The 23,968-nt window shown below is 56.3% G+C and overlaps 1 protein-coding gene across 5 annotated transcripts in view; it reads right to left on the bottom strand.

The window, feature by feature from the left end:
* The window catches only part of CCDC88C (coiled-coil domain containing 88C), a 153,257-nt gene that overhangs the window by 87,477 nt on the left and 41,812 nt on the right, over positions 1-23,968 (bottom strand). For 4 of the 5 annotated variants that reach the window (XR_013762218.1, XR_013762219.1, XR_013762220.1 and 1 more), the window contains exons 4-10: positions 21,725-21,794; positions 9,962-10,020; positions 9,100-9,183; positions 6,775-6,915; positions 6,184-6,368; positions 5,454-5,535; positions 5,146-5,304 (exon numbers count right to left, since the gene is read on the bottom strand). Coding sequence is in view for 1 of the 5 variants with exons in the window: in XM_079129540.1 (XP_078985666.1) it covers positions 5,146-5,304; positions 5,454-5,535; positions 6,184-6,368; positions 6,775-6,915; positions 9,100-9,183; positions 9,962-10,020; positions 21,725-21,794 (780 nt within the window). In the remaining 4 variants the exon portion in view is untranslated. Of the gene's footprint in view, positions 1-5,145; positions 5,305-5,453; positions 5,536-6,183; positions 6,369-6,774; positions 6,916-9,099; positions 9,184-9,961; positions 10,021-15,184; positions 15,324-21,724; positions 21,795-23,968 lie in introns of those variants that run through there. The other variant, XR_013762221.1, reaches the window with a different exon arrangement.

Below are 23,968 nucleotides of genomic sequence, written 5' to 3'. Positions count from 1 at the left end.
GACGTGCCTGGCCAGTTTGGATTTGCTGGGAGGTGGGAATACGGGCTCAGAGGATGGGGAGCACTGGGGGCCAAGGCGGGTGGGAAGAGGCAGAGTGGGCTGCCCGTGCTGGACAGCGTCTGAGTGCCAGAGAGAACACGGCAGGAAGGGAAGGGCAAGGAGCTGGGGCGTGCCAAGCTCTGGCTCCCAGGGCCGACCCGACGTGAGTCCTGGGGTGCAGGGGAGGGACCCAGCCGAAAGACTCCACCCAGCCGAGATTTCCTGAGTGACTTCTCCCACTAAAAGGGACTGAGACATCTATGAGGGCCGTGGGAACCTCACGGCCAGGACGAGCAAGTTGCCTGGGTCAGGGCAGGCCTGGAGCAAGTGGGCAGAGCTGGCCGCATCTCCAGGCCCAGACGGGCAGGAGGACACACCCACAGCAGATCTCGCCAGCCCACCTGATCCTGAGCAGGGCCACTGATATCTTAGAGGTGTGGCTTCGGGTTGTGGGGAGCACGTGTGTGATCACTGTGGGGTGGATCTGAACTCAGCTTCCAACTGCTGGGCCTTGTCAATGCCCCGCCCATCCTTCCGGCTGCCTCCTCACTGCTTATCTCCTCTTGGGGGCTCCCTGCAGAGAGGGCTGGCTAGGATAAGCTCATCGCAAACCTGCTCTGTGCCCAGGATGCCAGGGCAGGAGTGTCTCCACTCACCCAGACCACACCCACCCCTTTCACAGATGTGGTGAGACTTGCCCACACCCAGCAAGTTGCTGTTTGCAGCCAGAACTGTGACCAGGGGGTTCTCTGCCTCTCAGGCTGTTTACTTGAAGCCAGCTCTGCCTGTCTGTTCACACAGGAGCTGGGAAAGCCCAGTCCACTCTGCCTGGGTCACGCCACGGCACCTGAGCATTTGTCCTTTGCTTTTAGTGGAAATGTGCAGCCAATCACAAAATACAGAAAAAAAGCCTTCCAGGCAAAGTCTCTCTCCTCTGCCCTCCTCCCACGTGGCCCTCTGAGGTGACCCCCTGGCCCTGGAGGCCCTGAGCAGATTACTGTTTACAAAAGGAGGCCTAGGGCCACCTAGTACACATCCCACACTTCCTCCGTCCGCAGGGAGCCCTCCGCTGTTCCTCCCGTGCAGTTTCAACCCTACGTAAACTACACCGGCGGCCACAAGAAAGCAGCCAGGAGTCTAAAAACAAACCACGCAGATCCGAGTTGCACGTTGCTCTAACCAAAATGAACCTCACCCCTGGCCAAGCCCAGTCCTTCATCTCCTCCCGGTACCACCACCGTGTCCTCCCTTTGGGGATCTCGGGGTCAGGCTCCACCAGGGCCACCTGTCACCCACTGTACCTAGAAGTGTCACACACGTGGAAAGCCACGTGAGATGCACAACCAGGCTCCTGGTCCTGCTCCCCTACCCAGGCTCTAATCCTGGAGACAAAACCTCTCGCTTCCCCCCAGACTGAAAGACTTTATTATTGTTCTAATTAGCTGTACATGACAATAGAATGCATGCAGACATTTTGATAGGTCATATATAAATGGAGTGCGATCTCTCATTTTTTCTGACTGTACATGTTGGAGAATCACATCGGTCACCCATATATGTACATGAGGTAATACTGTCTGCTTCACTCTACTGTCCTTCCTACCCCCTAACCCCGACTATAAAACTTGTGTGGATGTGTGTGTGTGTGTGTGTGTGTTACTGGAGATTGAACTCAGGACCTCGTGCATGCCAGGCAAGCACTCCAACCACTGGGCTGCACCCCCAGCCCTTTGAATTTTTATTCTGAGACAAGGTCTTGCTAAGAGGTATTTTGAAAAGGTCGATCTTGACGTACATGTTGAGAAATCAAGAGCCAAATCTTAGAGAAGGTTTAAACTGACTGATGTTTTTAATGCTCCCCACTTAAATTGAGGTGAGGTAGGAGCTTATCCAAAATGGTAAATGTCCTCCCTTCTGTCCTTTTACTTGGATCATACTATGGCCACCAATGTTTTATCATGAAAAATGTAAACCTGCTGAAGTCTGATGACTATCGCATACACCTCTGTGCACACGAGACTTCAAGACCACCGTTCGGCTGCCTTTGCTGAGCCTGTTACCACCATAGCTCCACCCACGCTCTACCCACTTACTCTTATTTTCTGCGTGAAAACACTTTGTACCTGGACCTTCTCTAATCCATGGTTATAATACCTGCAGGTCGGCCTCAATTCCTAGACACATTTCTGCAGGGTGCTGTGTTTTACCTTGCTTAGAAATCATTCTTAAGGAATCTCAGAGTGAATTCTTCAGATATGTGCACCATTGTACTCTGAAAAAAATCTGGATTTTTAAATACAGCTGGATATGCTTGAAATGCAAGCACAGACCCGTTAAAGTCACTGTGCACTAAGGCAGTGCTGGCCCCTTCTCTCCCAGCCTTCTCAGCACTAGAGAGACTGGCTGGGCAGAGAGGGTCACCTCAGTCTCCATGGGCCCAGATGGCACCAGGATCTCATGGCAAAACAACCTTCCTCGGGGTCTGTGAGCTCCAGTCCAGCACAGAGCGGAATGCTCGGGGCTCCCAAGGAGGTCTGTGCTCCTGTGCTTGGCCTCTGTGGCCCGGGGCTCCACAGCAGGACAGCCACCACCAGCTCTGCAAAGTGAATGCTGACAGAACTCCTCCCGCAGCGTTTCTCCAACCCCTCCTGCAGGTCGGGGCTGCTCCAAATGCCGAGAACTCGTCAGCATTTGACCGACCCACGAGCCAGGAAGCCTGTCCCAGGGGAGCTGGTGGTGGGAGGAGAGGAGGAGGGTCAGGTAGTCTTGGGCACACACAGTCTGAGTGGGCTTCTGAGACGGCTCCCGTGCCCCCCTCTGTGCCAAGACACTTGGTAAGGCTGGCGCAGCACAAGCTCCGCATGGCTACGACCCACTCCTGCCTCATCTCCCACCGTGTTCCCAGCACACCAGCGCCACGTGACTGACCTCACGCCAGTGTCTCCCTGCACGCTGCTCCACTTCTCCCTCTGCATGGCTGTCCCCAGCTATTCCTCCAGCTCAGGCCTCCCTTCCCCCATTGCCTTCCCAGGAAAGCCTTCTGGGCCCTGGGTCACAGAGGTGCCTCCTCTGTGCAGCACTCAGACACTGTCCTGGCTGTGGGTCCCCTGGCCCGGGCAGGGAGCCTGACGTCTCCAGAACTGTGCACTCTGCTCAGTCAGCTTCACTGCAAGGAGGAGGCCAGCCTCCCCCACACGGAGGTTTCAAGCCCAGGAGGGCCCGGGATGGACCAGGAACTGTTCCAAGCCGCCTGAGCCAGGGCTGAGGACAGTACTCGAGGAGGGCCAGCCGGTGCTGCTGTCCTCACCGCCACCTGAGTGGCAAGGCCACAACAGGCATCTGAGAAGAGAACTCCCTCCAGGGACCTCCACCAACCAGGCCCAGTCCACCAGCTGGGGATGGCCACCAGGTGTCCGTAAACCCACACGTGCCGCCCCCTCCCTGGGAGCAAGGTCTCCCTGGAAGCTGTCTTCTCCGGCGAATGATAAAATGATAAAAGCGCTACACGACTCACAGTAACTTTACATCGTGAAAATGATTAATCAGTATGAAAAAACTGCTATTACTGTCACAGAAGCAGGAAGTTTGAGAAAATGGAAAGGGGTCCCCACATAAATCCCCCGGAAGTCCAGAGGCTCCGGGTGAAGGGTCTCCAGAGCATCTGGAGAGATGCTCTGCACCCGGGGCGGGCAGGGCAGGCTCAGGGGAGCGAGGGTGCTTGGACCAGGCCAGGAAGGAACATGGAGACTACATCCTAGGACCCACCACATTCACGGGACAGAGCAAGGTCATGAGCCCTGGTGCCACACTGCACTCCCGCCCTGTCTGGGGGCTACGCGAGGTCCCTGCTGCTGAGGCAGGCAGGTGTCTGGAAGCTGAGGCATCACACTGCCCAACCCTCCCCGGCACGGAGTTCTCAGTAGGTACACCTAAGCCCCAGTGGGGTCGTGCCTCAGAAGGAGCACAGTCAACGTTTCCAGAGGCCGGGCACTGGCCTGTCCTCTGGCCCCTTGCTCCTGCCCAGTCTGCCTCTGAACAGCATCCAGGAGGCCTTGTCAGCAGGACCACGGAGAGTCACCCCTTCACCCTCATCCTTCAGGGGACACTGAGGAACAAACAGCGCTCAGCCTTCTCCAGTCCACCTTGCCAGCCCAGGGCCCCAGGGTCCAAGCAAGCCCACGGCCCAGCGGGAGAGGGATGCTCTCAGAACCATGCTCAGCCACTGCAGAAGGCCCTGGCCTCAGAGGGGCGTGGAGCCCCTCAACCGCGTGCCCACACCCTGGTCTCTCCTGGCTCAGGTTTCCTCAGCGGCACGAGCTCACCCACGCATCCGGCACCACCTTTGAGGCTGGGACCAGCAGCAAAACACCCCCACCTCGGAAAAGGTCCTGGAAGCCACTGTCAACACGGGGCCATCAGGGACCTGCGTGGGTCTGGTCCAGGTCCCTGTTCAGCCTTGACTTCTTCATCTGTCTTTCCCCACAGCCTCCACAGGATTTAAAGCAAGGACTTGAGACTGGCACAGTGGCAAATACCTGTAGCCCAACACTTGGGAGGCTGAGAGGGGAGGATCGCTGGCCTGGCCAATGCCATGGACATAAAGTCAGAAATATAAAATCATATTAAATTGAACAAAGAAGGCCTGGCACAGCTTCTACCCACTGAGGGAGGACGGGGCACCTGTACCACCAGTCACCGCGCAGGGATCTCCCCGCTCAGCCTTCCCACCTCAGTGGTCTCGTCACTCCTGTTCTACAGGTGAGGAAACCGAGTCCCAGCAAAGTACCCCAGAGACTGCCAAGTCTTGGCAGCGAGGCAGGGGGACACACAAATAGAAGGTCATCATCGTGGCATGAAATGGGAGAAGGGAAACCCCCTAAAGGGACCGGTGTCCTTGTCAACTAGCCATCTCCCTTCCTACGCCCGTGTGAGTGTCAGGAGGGACGCAAGGAGGCCCTTCAAAGGAGTCCAGGGAGGCTGGGGTGCAGGGCGGTGTCCCCCATGTGGTCTCTGGCTCCCCTCCCAAGTCCCCTCAGGCCAGCCCAGGCTGACCGTGCTTCTGAGGGCCTGTTCAGTGGCAGCCTGGAAGCCGGGGCCGCCGCCTACCTCCATGCGGGCCCTGTAGAAGTCCACGTCGTGCAGCTTCTCCTTGCAGCGGACCAGCTCCATCTCCAGCCGCTCCACGCGGTTCGCCTTCTCCCGCAGGGAGTCCAGCTCGTCCCGGTAGGTGCGGGCGGAGCGGGCGTCAGCAGCCAGCTGGGCATTCTGCAAGGTGGGCATAGGTGGGGAGCCAGCTCAGGTCCCCTCTGGACAGTGAAGGGCCAATTCCCTAGCGCCTGGTATCCCCAGGACCCTCCAGGCCCTGCTGCGGTACCCCAGCCCTGTCCTGCCCTGGACCCAGGCCTTCTGCTCACCTCCTGCTTGACCTTCTGCAGCTCCAGCGCCAGCTGATCCACCTCGTGTCTGGTGTCCACGAGCTGCTCTGTCTTCTCCTCGCTGAAGGGGCAGGAAGGGGAGGAGTGTGGGGAGGGGGGTCCTGGGCAGGCCCTGGGAACAGGCTGCCACCTCCCCAGATCATGCAGGCGTGGGAGGGGACACGGGCTTCGGGGGTGGGGAGGGGATCTAGCTGCCTATGGATGCCTATCAATCTTGCCTGCAAGTGTCCCTGACTCAAATTCACTTTCTCCAGTTAAGTTTCTAACCCTCAAATCAGATCCATCTGCCACAGGGCTCCCCTGTGAACACGCAGGACAGGTGAGGAGACCCCAGCCACAGCCGCAGGAGCCCACGACTCCTGGTGAGGAAGGTGAGGACCGGCAGCCCTGGACGACGGGTGAATGACATTCATCGGGTGCAGGCCCCGGGGACAGCAGGCTCTCCAGAGGCCCTAAGAGGCCACCATGCGAAGCTCTCCACAGTGTCACTCTCCGAGAAAACACCTATGTAGTCACCTGGCCCCAGCGAGGCCCAAGGACAGCAGTCTACCTCCGATGATCAGCACCCTGGGGCTGAGAGGAACTGACAGACCTGGAAGAGGTCCTGCTCCCTGTGAAGCCCCGGGGGGCGAGCTGGGCCTGGGAGTCAGCGCCAACGCAGAGCAGCCCCGCGCCCCGCAGCCCAGGCCAGGCCAGTGCTCCCACTCACAGCTCCTGTCTGACTCGCCGCAGCCTGGCCTTGGTGTCCGCCAGCTCCACAGCCAGGTGCTGCTTGTCCTCGCTGGAGAGGCTGCTGGTGGGGCTGGGCGTGGAGTCGGCGCTGGAGGACTTGGCGGGGCTGGGCGGGTGCTGCGCCTGGAGGTAGTCCCGCTCCTGCGTCAGGTCCACGATCAGCTGCAGGGGAGAGGTGGGCAGCGGAGGATGAGCCACAGTGCACCCCTGGGCCCAGCACACTGCCCGGGCTCCAGGTGGGTGGAAAAACCACCTGAGAAGAGAGAAGCCTCTGCCGCAAAACCAGGAGGTAGGCACCGAGAGGACGGAGCCAGGCTCCAAAACGAGCTCAAGTACTTAGTGGGACCGAGAGGAGTGAAGGAGGGTCTGAGTGGACCAGCGACCACAAGCTGGGCCTCCTGATCAGCTTCTGCCCCCCTCCGTCCTTCTCGCCACTCACGCAGGGGCATCACCCACGTCCCCCCTGCAGCAGACCCTGCCAGCAGGACAGGGAGGTGCCCAGGCCCAAGGTAAGGGGAAGGGCCAGTCCCGAGCCCCTCGCCGCTGAGCCGTCCCGAGGCAGCCGCACCTCGGTGCACTCGTCCCGCTCATCGATGAGCCTGCGGAGGTGGAGCACCATGCTCCTGGACAGCGCCTCCAGCTCCTCCGGGGCCACGTCCGGCAGCTCCAGCCACTGCAGGTCGAACACGTTCTCCTGGTTGTGGGTCACCTGCAGGCACACACGTCCAGGGCTGCAGAGGCCAGCGCAGGTAGCCCCGGGTTCCTGAGTACCTGCTGCTCACGGCCATGGGGCAGACGGCACAGGGGACAACAGAGGCCGCGTCACCCCCCCCCCGCATTATCAATCCCCGATGTCAGAGGGGCCCCACCTGGCAAGCCACTCTGCTTTCAAGACTTGAAATACCAGAGAGAACCTCTCACAGTTGTTCCCCTAGAAGATCCCGGGATAAGAAGATATTGGTGGTGAAGCAAATATCTTTACCAACAATGAGGGCAGGCCCCTGGGTGGGAGGACGAGGAAGGGGACTTTAGTTCTTTCCTGAAGTAAACTCTGATGCAACAGGGCAGACATTAAGCCTCCTCTGCCCGCACGTGGGGCCCAGGCCATCGTGGGTTACTCTGTCCAAAATCTAAAGGGATTCTGAGAAGTCTGTATCTCAGCCCACAGCCACAGAAGGCCAGTGCTTCATCCCTCTCCATCAGCAGGGAGCTGGGATCTGGTCCGATCCCTGTCCTCTCGTTTTTGGAAGAAAACATTATAACGCTCAGACCTCAGAAAAGGGAAACAAAACCAATGAGATCAGGCACGCTCTCAGACTCGCTACAGGAAGGTTCTTAAGTGATTCAGAGCAGTAACAATCAAATACACAGTCAAAACAAGGCCCTGTCTAGGGCCCTTCAGTTTCTCCAAGAACAACGCCTGCTCTCCTCTCTCCCCAACTCACAAAGGACAAGCCTGGACAGAGATGATCTCTGAATTAGAAATCTCACCCCATCACGTAGGCGGGCTCTGGGATTCGGAGGCCAGGTTCTGGGCTGCTCCATTCCCAGGGCTGGGAAAACCCTCAGGCTCAGGGGTTTTGAGGCTGGGTTTCAGGGACTCAAAGCCAGTGGCAGGCACAGGGTCACCTGCAGAGCTTTTAATTAAAGGCTCCTTTCTCCTGTTCCTAACAAGCAGAGATTGTTAGGGCACCTGAATTTTTTCTTCTCTTTTTCTTTTCTTTTTTTGTGTGCTGCTGGGGGTTGAACCCAGGGACTTCTGCATGCTAGGCAAGCACTCTACCAACTGAGCTATGTCTGCAGTCCTGAATTTTCTTAAAGTACCAATAAATTGTGAAGCCAGTGCTCAGGACGAGCCATTAAATCTGATAATCACGCCGCCTCTCCTGGATGTGAGTGTGTTAATATCCTGCTGTCTGGGCAGGGAAGACGGCACATGGTAAAGAACTGACTAACCTCAAGGACCTGGTTCCTAGGCAGATATGGTTTCAAAGCACATGAGGGGAAATTAAAGGGAGAAGGTTCACGGGCTAACAGGCAGCCAGCAAGGGTAGCCAATGTTGACGGAAGTACTGACTTTCCTCTGGCACTGCTGGACCCCCGTCCACCACGAGCCGCGCCTATCCCCTGCTTCAAACCAGTTCAGAACTCAATACCCAGCAGCGCCCTGACTGCACCGCCTCCGTCCACCCCAGCAGCTCAGGCTCAGCCACCTCCAGCTCCTCCGGGACCAGCACACCCAGCTCCTTTATCTCCGCTGTCTCAGTAGCCTGAGCACTAAGCCCTAAGGGAAGGACTAATCCTAAGGGAAAAGTCACTTTTCAGGTGGACTCTTGCCTCACAAAGAAGCCACCTCTTCACTGATGCCAGCTCTGCCAAGAGAAGAGCAGAGGGACAGCGGGGGGACTGGCCTGTGCCCTGCGATGGTGACCTGTGGTGCGGAGCTCTCTGGACCCCACCGGGGCCTGGGCTGGGGCCGAGTTTCCTGAGGCAGCCCTGGTGGGACCCCCGACCCACCCGGCAGCCGCCTGATTCTCTGTGTGTCATTGACTGCAGCGGAGAATCTATGAAGATCAACTGTTCGGAGCAGGGTGACATTTGCCAGAATACATTTTCAGGGCCTGTAAATCAAATTCTAAGCCTAAACCACTTGACAGCTCTTAAAAATAGTCTGAATCCATATAAGGAGAGAAGAAGGAGGCAGGAGACTTGATGGAGGTAGCTTTTTTTTTTTAATTTTTATTTTTACTCCTATTTTATTTGGGCTTGCTGATGGCTACCTTTTCAAATAGAATCAATTTGACTATGGCGCCTGAAACCTAAAATTAGCAGAATTATCCACGGGTGGTGCAACCTTAAACACTTCCACCGAGCAGAGAAGCGACACTCCTACCTCCTGAATGTGGGCCACGATGCCCGCCTGGGTCTCGATGTCCAGCTGTTTGATCCGCTCAATGAACTCCTCCTTCCTCTCACACTGTGAAGGGTTGGGGATGTTAAAAGAAGCATTTTGTGAGTGTGGCCACACCCAATGCTCCATCCACAGCCACGGTCAGTTTTGAGTAAACTGCCCACCCCAGCCTAGCTGTCTCCTTTAGAAGGCCGCCCGAGACTGAGGTTTCTCTGAAAGTGGTTCAAGAGCTTGTTTGCAGAATCCCATACCAAACCCCCTCCCAGACGGAAAACACTGGGGTGAGACACACAAATCCATGCTTCAAACAAGACCTCCACACCCAGAGGCACGCCCAAGAAGTGGAGAACACCTGGCCTGGCCCAGAGGCACGTCCTCTCTGTAAAGGGCCACGCGGTAGCAGTTTCAGACTTGATACTTGGTCTCTGCCAAGGCTGCTTAGTTCTGCCATTACCGCACAAAAGCAGCCAGAGATAACAGTACTGAACAGGCCATGCTTGTGTTCCAATAAAACTTTATTCACAAAAACAGGAAGTGGCTCAAACCTGGCCCACGGCTGTGTAGTCTGCAACTCCCTGCTCTAGACGTTCCTTTACTGGGGACAACTTGCTAGTGGCACCTTGGCCTGAGGGGTCCTCACTAAACCTCCTGCCCAAGGTACCTGGTATAAGAAACAGCTGCCACCTAAGATGTGGCTGGTCACTCTCTGCTGGGAACCCAGAGGCCTCTGTCATGCTGGACTAAAGGCAGTGCCACTCCCTCCTGACCCCAGGGCGACCCTTGTCACCACAAATCCAAACCCCGATGGCTGAGGGCGCCCCTCCCCTGCCCGGTGACACCCTACCTGGACGGCACAGCCCAGCACCAGCAGCAGCACCTTCTTCATCTCCTCCATGCTCTTCCCTGCTCGAGAGAACGACACATTCAATTCAGATGGACTCCACAAAATCCCCCAGGGGTACCGAGTGACAGCCACGTAGCTGCACTCACTCCGTCTCTTTTCTACATATGAATTTACACTTCGCCAGATGAGAATCCTGTGCGTAACATTTGACACCCTCTCCACTCCCATACACCACACCCTCTCCCTGCTGGTCACTGAACCGTGATCCGCCGCCGCACAGCCAATTCCACTCCCACCCCCGGCCCGTCTGTCCAGGAGTGTCACCGTTGGGCTGGAGGTCTAAAGTGCATGGGACAGCATGCACGTGTCATTTTTCATAAAAGGCTGCAGACTGGACAAAGGCCACCAACACCCCCAACCAACTCCTTCCAGAGATGCCTTTCCTCGACGCTTCAGAGGCTGCTGAGAAGAACGTCTGAGGGGCTGACTTCACGCCGCCCTCACCTACCTCCTGCTTTTCTGTGGTCACCCCGCTCTGCAGACATGCAGCAGTTCCCACTGTCCTGCCCTTGACCAACTCCTGTCAACACTCTGCCTAGATTTGCCAATCCATGGCACGAACCCGCCACTGTTTCACACTGTCACTTTGTGCTCGAGGCTGACCGTGACCACATCTGCTCATCCGTCCCCATTCCTAATCAGAAGGGCTGGCTCCCAACACCTCAGTCACTCAGGAGTGGTGTGACCTGGCCTCGCTGCGTCTGTTTCTGAGCCTCTGCTGCCACATCTCTAACAAGGAGGCAGCAGGCCTGGTGACAGACGGGGTTCCCTTTCAGGTTAAAAAAAATAATAATAAGGCATTTTTCTGTCTTTCATCACATCCCGCTGTGTGTGGGGAAGAGGGGCCTGCCAAAAGCAGTGTCCTCTCGAAAGACCCACAACACCCACTCACACGGTGCCACAATGGCCCCAAGTACCAACTAGAGACTGCTGGGGAGGAAGACCAAGTACCTGCCCCAAGAGCAAATGCTGGGCTGGGGAGAGAGCTCAGTTGGTAAGGTGCTTGCCTTACAAGCACAGGGCCCTGGTTCGATCCCCAGCACCATGAAAAAAAAACCCTCCAAACAAACAAAAAACTACACCAAGTAATTATTTAAAACAGCAAAAAAAAAAAAAAAAAAAAAAGAGCTAGTGCTGTGGGTTCGCTTCAGGTCCGTGGCTACAAGGAGCAGAGCCAGCGGTGACCCTCGCCCAGTTCCCCTCATGGAGACCCAGCTATCAACCGCTCTCCCTCACACTGGTGCCGTCCTCGTCCCAGGACTGGGAGCTGAGAGTTCATGCAAACAGCCACCCAGGGCGGCGGGGTCTCAGGCCACCTTCCTGCTCTGGGGACATCCCAGGTCAAGATGCAGCACTGCAGATCCGTCTACGATGGCCAAACCCGTGTCTCTGCTGGTGAGCACAGAAGAGCACACACACTTGAAACGGGAAACTCGCCAAGTCCTAGGTTTTGGTTCTTTCTTTTTTTACATGCGGTGTTGTACGTGGCCCAAGAGGCTCCGCTCCACGGACCACCTTCGCCACGCTGGCTCCCTTCTCCGTCAACACCGGTGATGACTGGCTGCCGCTTCTCGGCTTTGCTGACAAGCAAAGGTTCGCTGCCCTCCTGGCCCTGGCGCACCACAGGCTGCCCATCAGGCTGCAGGTCACTGGCAAGTGTCCCCTCGTGCCCGGGTGGACAAAGCGCGGGTCCTTCCCGACCCTCACGGCTCATCCTCCCACCGGCCACTCCCTGGGGCCGGGACCGCAGCGTGGAGGCGCGAGGGAAAGCACCGTCAGGGCCGCAGAGCTGCCCAGGCACGAGTGGGAGTTCGTGCAGAAAACCTCCACCTTCTCCAGCACAGGAAGGGTCACGGGGACCCGGGCACCGCCCTTCAGAACAAGTCAGACAGCTCCAGAGGTCCTGCCTGGGCCACAGCAGGTGGAGAGCAAACCCAGGGGAGGGAGCCTGCCGGAGTGGGTGCTGGCCTCCGCTCACATGGGGGCGACTGCAGGGACCAGCAGCGCGTCACGCCCTCAGGAGCACTCCAGGACAGCGTCCTCACGTTCTCATGGTGGAGAAACGGTGAGGGCTGGGACAACGGTGACCTAAGGGTCCTGAGCAGATGGATGTGCGATGTACAAACGTACCAACGCGCAGCACTGAACCCCACAAGGATGTGCCTCCGCCACCTGGCCATTAAAAAAGAGAGAGAGGTGGGTGGGAAGGAGGTAAAAATAGAGGAAAGAGGAACTGTGTAGAGGGAAAAGAGGGGTGGGAGGGGTGGGGGGAGGGAAAATAACGGAATGAATCAAACACTATTATCCCATGTAGAAGTGTGACTACACAAATGGTACGCCTTCACTCCATGTGCAAGCAGAGAAACAGTATGTATCCCATTTGTGTATAATAAAAATCAATTTTAAAAAGAGGGGGAGGGGGAGGGGAGGACGGGGAGAGGGAGGTGAAGGGGGAGGGGAGGGGAAAGAAAAGGAAACAAAAAAAAGGGGGGAACAGGTGCCAGTATTGGGAGAGCACAGAAGAGACCAGAACCTGCGCCCACGCAGCACCGCCAGCCCACGGTGACACCCTGTCACTCTTCGTCCAGCCACTATGCCTCAAGAAAACAAAATCCCATCCAGAGCTCTAGCACAAACTACAGATTCCTGTCTGCTACGCTTTCAAACAGGGGAAGGTGGTTTCAAAGGTAGAGAACTGAGTTTAGAAAATTTTTCACGGGAAAGAATTTCAACCCGTTGGTGATGAACGGGCACCAAGAACTCCACGGGGCCTCACTGGATGATGCAGGGCCTCCCAGGCTCCCTCCAGACCAAGCAAGGGGAACATCTGACAGATGCATCCTCGATTTCACCCCACAAGGGAAGAGTGGGGAGGAGGAAGCGGAAGTCCCCTCCTTTCTCATGAGAAGCTCAGGCCTGACTTTTTTCAAGAATCCGGTAGTAAGAATGGCTTTTTTCATAAATTAACCTGAATGTGGGTTAATTCAAAACACGCCAGAAGACTCTCCCAGGTCCCTGCCAACAAGACCAGTCAGGCAGGCCAAGAACCAGAAGCTCCCTGCCAAGCACCTACTATGTGCTAGCTCTGTCCACACAGCCAGCAACAGTCCTCTGAGCACAGGCAGATGTGGGGACTGACAAGCAAACCAGCAACTTCAAAATGAAAAAAGGACTTCCAGTGTGTGGTGGGGTCAGGCAAGGCTTCCTGAAGGAAATGACTGTGAGCTGAGCCCCAGGAGGACAAATGGGACTTCGAGGAGAGCTGGGGGCACAGGGGCAGCTTGGGCAGGGGCCCGGGCTGAGGACCACAGTGTTTCAGGAATGATAACGCCTCAGGGTTAGCTTCCTGGAGGTGGCTTTCAGAGTGAGAAGGGGGCGGGACGCAAAGCCCCGCAGATTTCCATGCTGGTGAGTCACAGGCAACCCCGGGGCGGCGCCCAGAAACATCAGACACCCTTCCTCAGCCCATGGACGCACTCTGTTGAATGTGGGGGAGTCCCAGGGGGATCCCAGGCAGCCTGAGTCAGTGGCTGAGTCTAAGAAAAATTTTACTTACCTACTACCTGCCCGGAAGCCTGGGCAGAGAAATGAACCCCAAGACCTCTCAGCATGCTCGGAACGCAGCAAACTGATCTAAGCTTTTTTTTTTGCAAAGTGACACAGAAAGGAGACTGTCTGATCCTGCACACGGAGTACAGTGGCTGTGGGGACAGAAGTGCAGACCACTATCCTCTAAAATGGGAGGCTGGGTCAGATCAGGTAGGAACTGACAAGCTGGACCACCTGGTCCCGAGTCCTGGCAGCCAGTGCTTGGTCACCACTCAGCGTGGACTCGGCCTCAGACTGCTAAAGAGAATCAGCACGTGACAAAACCTTTCCTCCATGACTGGTGTGTGATTTCTAGGGTCCCTTCTGGCTCTCCGCTTTGGTTCTCTTGGTCAGAGCCATTTAAATGTTCAGAACACACTTTCTGGTTTCTGGATACAGAAAATAAATCCTGCCACCTATAAATGCTGCCTGAGGCATGAAGCCAAGGATTTAGGCAGAGGCGGGCAAGCACCCCCTCCCAAGAGGGCACCTCCCTCCCTGGCCCACAGGGCACGCTTTGCCTTGCCGAGGTGGCGCAGGAAGCAGCAGGTACTCCACCAGTGTTTGCTGCCCACCTGCCTGACCTCCAGGCCCTGGGAGATCAAGAGAGAACAGGGTCCTTCTCCTCTCTTGTTGGGAGGCAGATTCAGACACAGGCGTGCTTCCCAGTACCATGCATCCACTCTCCTCTGACTACACCCTCGGGCGGACCCCCAACTCTGCTTTCCCTGGTTTTCTATTTAAAAACCAAGCCTTTCCAAGTCTGAACACGGCTCCATGTCTTCCCGAAGAGCAGCATGTCCCCACAGTCGCCATGGTGCAGCTCTGCAGGTCCTCCTGGGGGCTCTGCTGGCCACGGAATGGCAGTTTACCACGGTCTCAGTAGTCAGGGACCCTCCCACAGCAACTGCCAGGGAACAGTGCAGAGTCCTCACGTGGGGCAGGCGGGACCTTCCACCTGTGCCCCAGCCGTGGGGTGGGAGATGGGCCTCCCGACACGTAGGCAGGAGGAACATGAGAAACCCTCACCCATCTTACGCCCAGAATGTCACACACGTGGCCCTGGCCAGGCAGTACTGTAGCCAGCCGCCCCCCACTTGTTGTTTTGAGTCATTCAACAAACATGTTATCAACTGTGGACTTTCGCAGTGTGGAGACACCTGTCTGTCTGACATGGTGCTGGGATCTCCCCTGTGCACCCTGACCAGAGACCCCCATCCCAGTGTCTGTCACCCATATCAAGTCTGTCCCACCCCTTTGGGTCCCCCAGAACCTCTCCCATGACAGAGGACAGTTGCCCCTGCTTAGGTAGAAAATCTGAAGCCACACCACTAACACCAGAAGATGACTCCCCTGCCCCCCAGCCTGCAGGGCTGCAGGAGTTGAGAGCAGACACGTGTCCTAGCACCGAACCCAAGAGGAGAGAACAGAAGCATCAGCCGCAGACTGAGCTTGAGACCCAGTTTGCCCCCGGGAGGAGGCGAGGTATCAGCCCACAGCTGACAGTCAGAGCAAGGGTCCCTCCCAGCGCCCGGCAGAAAACTCCAAGCCCAAACCCTGTGGGGGACACAAGACCTTCGGCAAACATCATCTCTTCCCTCCGTCTCCTCGGACGGCCGTGGCCGCAGAGAGCAGGCCTGCTGGAAGCCATGGCGAGGTCACTGCAGCCAGCAGAGTGCTCCCTCTGGGCACAGGCCATGGCTGGGAAGTTTACTAAACAAAGTCTGGTATCCAGGCAGAGCGAGGGCTGGTCAGAGGGCCGGCCTCCAGTGTGCTGGGCGCTCGCCTCTGCTCATGGGAGCAGGGCTCTGCCGGCTCCCTGGAAGCACAGCGTTGGCCTCCAGCTCCGGGGCCGGCCAGCCCAGCACAGCAGGCGGACCAAGAGCCTCACTTCTGAACCCAGAGAGCAGCACGGAACGCAGGAGCAGGTGGGCACTGCGTGGTCCCAAGTAGAGTCCGGGGCTTTTGTGAACCTGCTCTCTGAAGGCCAAACAGGAAATATTAGAAGGATCAAAATGCCTGCAAGATTACTTTAAAAAAAAAAAAATTCTTTCCTTCTTATTCAAAGGACCTAAGGTTTTTGCAAATACAAAATAACTGAAAAACAAATAAGCAGGATTAGAGAGTCAAGGCCAGGAGAAGTGAAGTAAAAATAACGCGCAGGGCTGGGGAAGACCGGGATCGCTCATCCAGCCCCCGGCAGACCTTGGCCTGTGTGCTGCAGCTGCCTGGGCCCCGGTGCTCATGCCCGGGCAGTGGCAGGGGAATGGAGGAGACCCTTTGGTTTTCAAAAGAGCAATGTGGGAGGCAACAGGGTGGCTCCCGGCTGACCGGAGCCTGAGCTTGAGCCTGCCCTCGGTTGCCAGGGGAGTCCAGTGGCCCTCGGCTGCAGCTGGGAGGGGGGTTTCCACGGGATCCAGGGCACTTCAAGGACAGAGAGCAGTACAGACTGGGCGGTCAAGCAGGAAACACCTGGAGTCTCAGGGGCTCTGCTCGCCTCGGGCTTGGAGGCCCACTCTTGGGCAGTCCTCCTGCCCTGGCCTGCTGTCCCCCAGGAGATGCCAGCACATCTCCCGCTTCCACCTCGGCCACCTCTCCTCAATGCAGTCTGGATCTGGCATGACCCGGAAGGCCTGTATGTTAAGGGCTCAGTCCCACAGTGGTGCTGTTGGGAGGCGGCAGAGCCTTTAAGAGGAGGGGCCTAATGGGAGGCCTTCAGGTCACTTGGGGGGGGGGGCGTGCCCACAAAAGGGACTATGAAACAAGGTCCCTTCTCTTTCCTCTTTTCCCTTCCCCACCTCAGGTGAGCTGTGCCCTCAGGCGAGCGGTTCTGCTCCACCACACACTCTGAGGCCTAAAGCTTCAGGGGCAACTGATCGTGGACTGGAACCTCCAACACCATGATCTGGAATAAACTCATCTAAGTCAGTTATCTCTGGTACTTGTTACAGTGATGGACAGGTGAATGACACGCCCACCTTCTCTGCTTAGAGTTCTCCAAAGCCCTGCCCAAGCATGGCCTCCTCCAGGAAGTCTTCCCAACCGCACTCTCCCTTCCCACTCGGTGAAGCACACACCCACGCCATCCCACACCCCAGAAGAGCTGTCATTATGGACCACGTCTCCCTCCCCTTCCTGCCCCAGTGCAGATGGGGGCTCCCAAGCAGAGGCTGTCTATTTCTCCAAGGCCCCTGGATCCAAGGAACTCTGGCTGAGGCACAGGCTTGGGCTGAGCTCCTTCTGTGAGCCTCTGGGCATGGGTAGCCAGTCAAGGTGTGGGAGGGTCAGAAACTGGGCCAGAGTCATAAACTGCTTCCTCAGCCAGACCAGTATATATAGCAGGTCCTGCACTCAGCCGAGCAGGAAGGACATGCACAGAACACTCTTGAGCCCACAAAGGCTTTTCCCTGCTGCTGGAAGCCCCTCCTGGAACCACCTTGGGAAGAAAGCTTAGGACCAACCACCAGACACTGAAAGCAGTGACTGAAACCCCAAGACTGTTCCCTAAGGTTCTGGCTGCATTCACGGCAAGGCCCCGCACAGAAGGCATATGGGGTCACAGCCCCTCCACAGGCTCCTGGAAATCTTGTGTGGCATTTAGAATACAAGAAATGCCAGGGCAGAACAATGGTGGAGACCAGTCCTTCTGCGTGGGACCACTAGGTGATGGTCCACGAATCCAACCATCCCCGCAATTTATGGTAACAAATTCATGTTTACCTGCGGGACCTCTGTGCCCTGTACCTCCGAACAAGCTCCTCCTCTCCCTGGGCTGGTGTCTCTTTCCCTTCTGTTCAGGACGGCTTAGGTGAGATCAGCAGTCTCCGAATCTGAACCACTACTGTCTGGGTTGGACACAGACCTCGGAAGAGGGAGCAACGCTCTCCTCCAGCACAGCCGTTCTACGATCCATCACAGAAATCAATGTGCTAATGCCCTGGCTTCCTATCAGACAGACCTGCCCTTTCCGCATGTGTGGCACAGGGACAGGCCTGGCTCCTGAGGAAGGTGAGGAGAGGTGGGAGCTGGGGGGATTCTACCTGACACTCTCCCCTCCCTTACAGATGGAGCGGACTTGAGCTCCTGATCTTCCTAAGACATCCTATGACTACACTCAGCAAGAAGCCACATGAACACGTTAAGTGGATGTGCAGCTGGTGGGAGGGGACAGCCCTCCGTGGGACATCTGTGGCCTAGAGGGACACACAGCTGGCTCTGGGCGGGGACTGAACTGCACTCACTTTGACCACTGAGGTGTAGTTCTCTGTGAGCGTGGGGTGAAGAGTGCCAGGAGCTCAGCCTGAAGGGAGGAGGCAGGGGACTAGCAGACCCGGCGCACGGGCGAGCTTGGCGCACCTGCCACGGCCCAGGCACTCAGGACACTGGCCAAGGACAGCACAAGCCCAAGAGAGTCCCTGCCCCGGGGGAATGAGCAATGGGACACTTGTGTGATATAAGCCAGTCAGGTGTCTGCACGCAGGGGAGGCAGGCTGTGAGCCCAGGAAGGCAGTGCGGGCGCTGGGCAGAGGCGGCCACGCCAAGGGGTGGCAGTCAGAGGGCCTTGCCAGAGCTGCTCCTGTGAGTGCCCCAGGGACCAGCGTAGCGGGCAGAGGGAGCAAGGGCCCTGGTGCTGGGGCAGCCACACCAAAGCAGACCACAGGCACCTGCAGAGGCCACCCTGGTGAGCAGCCAGGGGAAGGTGGCGGTGGCCTGAAGGACGCGGCAGCAGAGGAGCAGGGCAGGGCTCAGCTTCTGGGCACGTCCTAAAGGCGGCACCAAGGCACGCAGCTGAAGGAATGGCCCTGGACAAGAGGCACTGAAGATGTGGCCAGGGAGACCCACGGGACGCAGGACAGCACCGTCCTGAGAGGCCTGCACACCGCCTGGCCCCCAGAAGACTTCTCTGCAAAGTGTCATCGTATCAAAGCTGAGGATGGTCCCAAAAGGGTCCTGCCAGACTCCAGGCCACGCTCCAAGAAGCAGGGCCCACAGTAATGAGACAACTGACAGACGCATCCCCAGGGACCAGGACGCATCTGGAGACAGTGCAAAACCACAGCACAATCTCAGAGACAGAGGAGAGACAAGGCACAGGACCCAGCGGAGGAGAGCGAGGGCTGAGGCAAGACCCCAAGGCAAGCTGAGGTCTCAGACGGCGCGCCTCCTCGCGCTGCCTGCACTGCCCCGAATTCCACCCAGCACAGTGGAGGAGAGAGATGCTCCCTCTGACAGGTGTGGAAGCAAAGCCAACGTCACAGAAAACCTCCCATGAGCTGTGACACCTCCTGTTTTAGGTCAGAAGAAGAGAGACGAATGTTTGGCCTCTCAGGACCTTTCAGTGCCAGGCAGAGGGTGTCGGGTGATGAGACCCCCTGCTGGAATCTGGGCCCTGGTTCCCTTGGGGTGTGTTTGCCCCAAACAGAAGAACCCCCACTGTGAAACGTCACAATCAGCAGTGCAGCATCAGCAGCTCCGGGACAGCACAAGCTGGCTGCTACTTCACAGCCAGGAGAGAAACGGCACCCCCTCGCCCCAGGCACCCACACAAAGAAGAAAGAAGAGAAACCAAAGAAGCACAAAATACTTCACACCTCTATTTTTAAAATGCAAAACTGAAAACACTGTTCTATAAATAGGTCTCTGCCTTTGGCATCTGTTTGCATCTTCTGCTGGTGGATGTCCCCTGCCATTCTCCTCTGCTCTCAGAGCCACCGAGAGGCTTGTCAAACCCACCCATCCATGCACTGTGCCTGGCAGGGCCACCTCTGCCCTCGAATGCCTCCTGCTGGGGCCACTGTCTACCTGTCAGTCAGTCCTGCCCACGACTGAGCCCAGGGAGGGTGCTGCTCCGCTCCTCAGCTTGCCAGGGCTCCATCTCGCCTCCGCTTCTGCTTCCCAGCTGGGACCAGAACCTTGCATGGATCATACACCAGGCAGGGTCCCGGGCCCCTTCAACTCTCTGTCATGGGTTAAAAATCAGCTTCTTTGTAAAATCCTGAAACTAGACTGGGGTGAAGGTTGCACAACTGTGTACTCTTATGAAATAAAGTTGCTAAAGTATACATTTAAAATGAGTGAACTTTATGGTCAGCAAATCATACCTCAATCAAGCTGTCAAAAAAAAAAAAAAAAAAATCCGTGACCACTCCTCTGTAGGTTCCCCTGCTCAGGGTCAAGCCCGAAGTGGGCCCCGAGTTCTCTGCACTCCACTTCTCCACCTTTGGCATGGGGGGGCCTGGTGGAGGCAGAGAGAGGGCGGGCCTCAGGTGGGGAGGGCGGTGACCAACAGAAAGACCAGCAAGCTGCACAGGTGACGGGGTCGGACACACCAGACTGGTCCACCCACCTCTGCCATTTTTATAGGTCCAATGTGGCCACAGCCCCCAGAGCAGCCAACGCCGAGATGACCGCAGGCGAGGCCAATGCACGAGCTCGGCCCAGCACTGGAGCAGCTGCCAGTGAGCTCTCTGCTTATGAGCCGATGACCAAGGTCGGGTCAGAAGTCCGTAGAGCCTCTGTCCCTAAATAAATCCCTCATCCAGCAGTGGCGGCACAGCCTCTTCCCAACGGCACGTGCGGTTCCCACAGGCAGTTCACACTGGCTCAGGGGCAACCTTCTCTCCTGCTCCTCCAGAGCAGACCCGAGTGCAAACCACCAGCCCCACCAGGTACCACCCAGCCCACAAATGAGCCAGGAAGGCAGTGCGTCCTGCTTGGCAAAGCAGACCCCTCTTCCCTGAAGTTATCAGGGTCCCCGCTGCCTCTAGAGCCCGGGCCATGGCTGGGGTGGGAGGAGTTGGCATCATCCAACTTTCTTTGGAAGGAGGGCGGGCATGAAATAAAAGCAGAAAGCACATGGCCCCAAAGCAGAGCCAGGGCCAAGGAGAACCGGAGTTCCCTGTTGTGACGCACAGAACGGGAGGTTGCGCCCTGCCCGGAGCCACCAGGTAGCCCGGCAGACTCCCAGGTCACTGTGCCAGGCAGTGAGTGAAGACAGCAGGAGACCAAGGACACTTCTTCCTTTGGCTCACGGAGAAAAGGTGACAGGTGGCTAGCTGGGGTCCAGAGAGAGTGCCCCACCCCCACTGCACCAGGAGGCCACTGCTGCGCCGGCAGGGACAGGCTCCACGTGAGAGCCGTGCCGCTGATTCATGTTCTTGACTGGGCTCCTGGTGTGCTTTCCCTCTGGGCACAAGGCAACTGAACTTCTGTCACAGACAGCAGAAAGGACAGCCAGAGTCCAGTGAGACCAGGGCAAGAAGAGGCCAGCAACGGAGGCTCTGTAAAAGCCTCTACCATCCAGAATCCTTGCCTCTTGCATCCTACAGGTCTGGGTTTTCCTGCCTTCCTGACACCTCACCCACTCCAGGAGGCCTCGGCCCAGGGTTCCAAACACCATCTGAACAGCGTCCCAGCCAGGGAGTAAGGCACCCCTGAGGCCTATAAGCCAGAGGGCAGCAAACAATGTGAATGAAGGGATCTGTCACCCTCTTTAGGTCACCCAGGTGCTACCTGACAGGTGTGAATTAAGCCCTAACTTTCTGGAAGATGCCAGGAAGACATTCACCTGGTCCTTCGAGCTGACACTGAGCATCAGAGGCAGGAGGGCTTACACTCTTTACCACTGCTGCTCTGAGTCCAGTGGGGGACGCAAGACAGATGAATGACCATACACCCTGGTGAGCTCTACCTCAGAGCAGCAAGAGCAAAGCCTCACAGGACCCAGCCCAGGACAGACATGAGCACCCTAGAAAGACGCTCACCTAAGGTGCTGCACCCAGCACATGGAATCTGATTCTGCTCTACCGAGGCGGTGAGACCCCAGACTCTGCCCATAACTCAGACCCCGAGGCCCAGACCCATCCTCTCAAGCGACACAAAGCAGTGGCCTCGCGTGCACAGCCCGGGTCCAGGAAGGATTCACTCTTAAGGAAGAAATATGCTCCTGGCTACAAGCCTTGGGGCAGCAGACCCGCTCTTTAAATCTCACCAAAATAATCACGTGTTTCCACCGTGCTGGCTCCAAGCTGGCAGCCAGCGCTCTGTGGCCAACAGCTGTCCAAAGCCAATGGCACTGCCAGGGCACTCCAGGGGGCGAGGGGGGCTTTCACTCACCAGACAGCGGGTCTTTGCCAATCATCAAAACATTGGGCAAATTCATGACGATCAGCTGCTGGAGCACTTCCTACAGAGACAAAGGGGGAAAGACACCGTTAAGAACGGGAAGCAAAAATAAAGACCAACACGTAAATTACAGTTGACCAAATCGCTGGGTGAATGTGCACTCACTGAGTGACACGAAGACACCACGTAGTAGGAAGGGCCGTTTAAGATAAAAACCTACAAAAAAAGTCAAAGTCTGAGGGTACTTCTGTCACGACCATTATCAAAAATGTCGTCTGTTTGTTTTTGAAGAGATCCTTCATTATTTTTGTTGTATCTTAGGCAATGAAAACCAAATAGAGAACAGGAACTAGGGCTGCTCCCTACAGAGATCAGGAATTGCGAAGTCCCCAGACTTCACGACGTCGGGACTCGGGAGCCAGGCCTTGGGCTGGTCTATGGTACAAGTTCTAGGTGACTCCCACCGACGGCAGCTACATCCTGGGACAGGGAGACATCAGGGCTACTCTGGGTAGAGGTGGCACAGGGGACAGGAGCTGCTCCTGGCCCTGGACCAAGGGCCTGTGAGGGAAGGCCAGGACAGGCCAGAGGCCACGCGGCCTGTGCACCAGCCCTCTGCGGCACCTCCCAGGGCACTTCTCAGGCCAGGCCAGCTCCTTCCCTCCCAGGGTGCCGCTTTTCACCATCAGAGGACAGAAACCAGTGTTGCACAAGACAAAGGGCTAGGTCCAGGGCCACCTTGGGAGAGAACCAAGGTCATCTTCGCCCACCATCTGCCCTCCCTTTCCAACTCCTGGCTGCTGTCCTGCCACTACCGTCCAAGTCTTGGGACCACTCTGTCCGCCATCCGGGTGCAGGGTTTACAAATGAGACTACATGGGAAATAATCTGTTTTGTTTTGTTTTTGAAATAATGTTGAAGATCTGGGCAAAGCAATGCTGAATTTTATGCTAATGATAATCTAAGCAAAATACTGCTAGAAAGTATTGGTAGAAAACCTGTGTATTCACCTCCCATTTAATTTAATCCATACTTTCTAATTTTCCCCCCTAAGAAACATATTTGCAATTAAGAAATGTTTGTTCAATTCCCAGCACCGCAAAAATCAATAAATTCTAGAAGAAAAAAAAATTTTTTTTTAAATTTTTGTGTCTTTCAAAACACCACAGGGAGGGGGCCAAACCCTAACAGAGGTCCCCTCTTGTCTCTGCAAGACTTCTGATTCTATTCTTCACACTTGAATAAATCCTACTCCTTTCACTCAAACAAACAACAACAACAACAAAAAAAAAAACACCACAGGTCTCCCAAGACCTGACCTTATGGCCAAAAATGCCCCCAAACATCAACTAATTCGTAAAAGACCATCAACCACATTTCCAGAAAAGCGGACTGAGGCCAGGGCTCTCCACTAATGCATAACTCGAGACATTAATTTCAAATTTTCTAGTAGCTACCTTTTAAGAAGTAAATAAAGCAGGCAAAATTATTCTGAGAATATACTTGAATAAAGCCCACATACCTAAAATCATTTCAACAGATAATATAAAATTCATTGAGATATTTTGCATTCTTTTTTTCACTGTCTTTGAAAACCAGTGCGAATTTTTAAAACTTTTATTATCCAGGTGTGTATTTTGTACTTAGAGCACGCCTCGATTTGAATGCTGAATTTTCACTGGAAACACCTGCACTGCATACAAATGTCACGAAATTTACAGTGGAAAACCCATTTCTATTCCTGAGCTGGGCTGTTCCAAACACCACGCTCGTGTTTCCGTGACTGCACTGAGAATCTGTTTTTAACTTGAAGTTAACATGATAAATCCAGTTCCTCAGACACACCAGTCACATCTTAAGGGCCTGACACGGTCGCAGGTAGCTGGAGACCACCCAGCACTGATGACCGCGGGGCCATTGTTCTCCCTAGGAAGACCTGCAGTGGTCGGGCCTCCGGGTGACAGACCAGGCCTCAGTCTCGCAGGGACGTGAGGAGGGTGCTGACGAGAGGACCCTCCCTGCTGGCACTGGGAACAGAAGGGCACTGTAGAGGCCGCAGGCGACGCGGGTCTGCCGGGCACCTGGTCCCTCCCTGGCCGGCGGCAGGGCAGGCCGCCATGCAGCTCAGGCCTCAGCTGGCCCTCCCAGAGATCCCCCACGGAGCAAGCAGTCGGGGTGGGGTGTGAAGACCACAGTCAGGCTGGACCTTGTGCCCCTTCCCAGGTCCCCCTCAGC

The sequence above is a fragment of the Sciurus vulgaris genome (genome assembly GCF_902686455.1).
Source record: "Sciurus vulgaris genome assembly, chromosome: 2".
NCBI classification, from domain to species: domain Eukaryota; kingdom Metazoa; phylum Chordata; class Mammalia; order Rodentia; family Sciuridae; genus Sciurus; species Sciurus vulgaris.
Note: the sequence above shows the minus strand (reverse complement) of the source record. Positions and strands in the feature narration are given on the sequence as shown.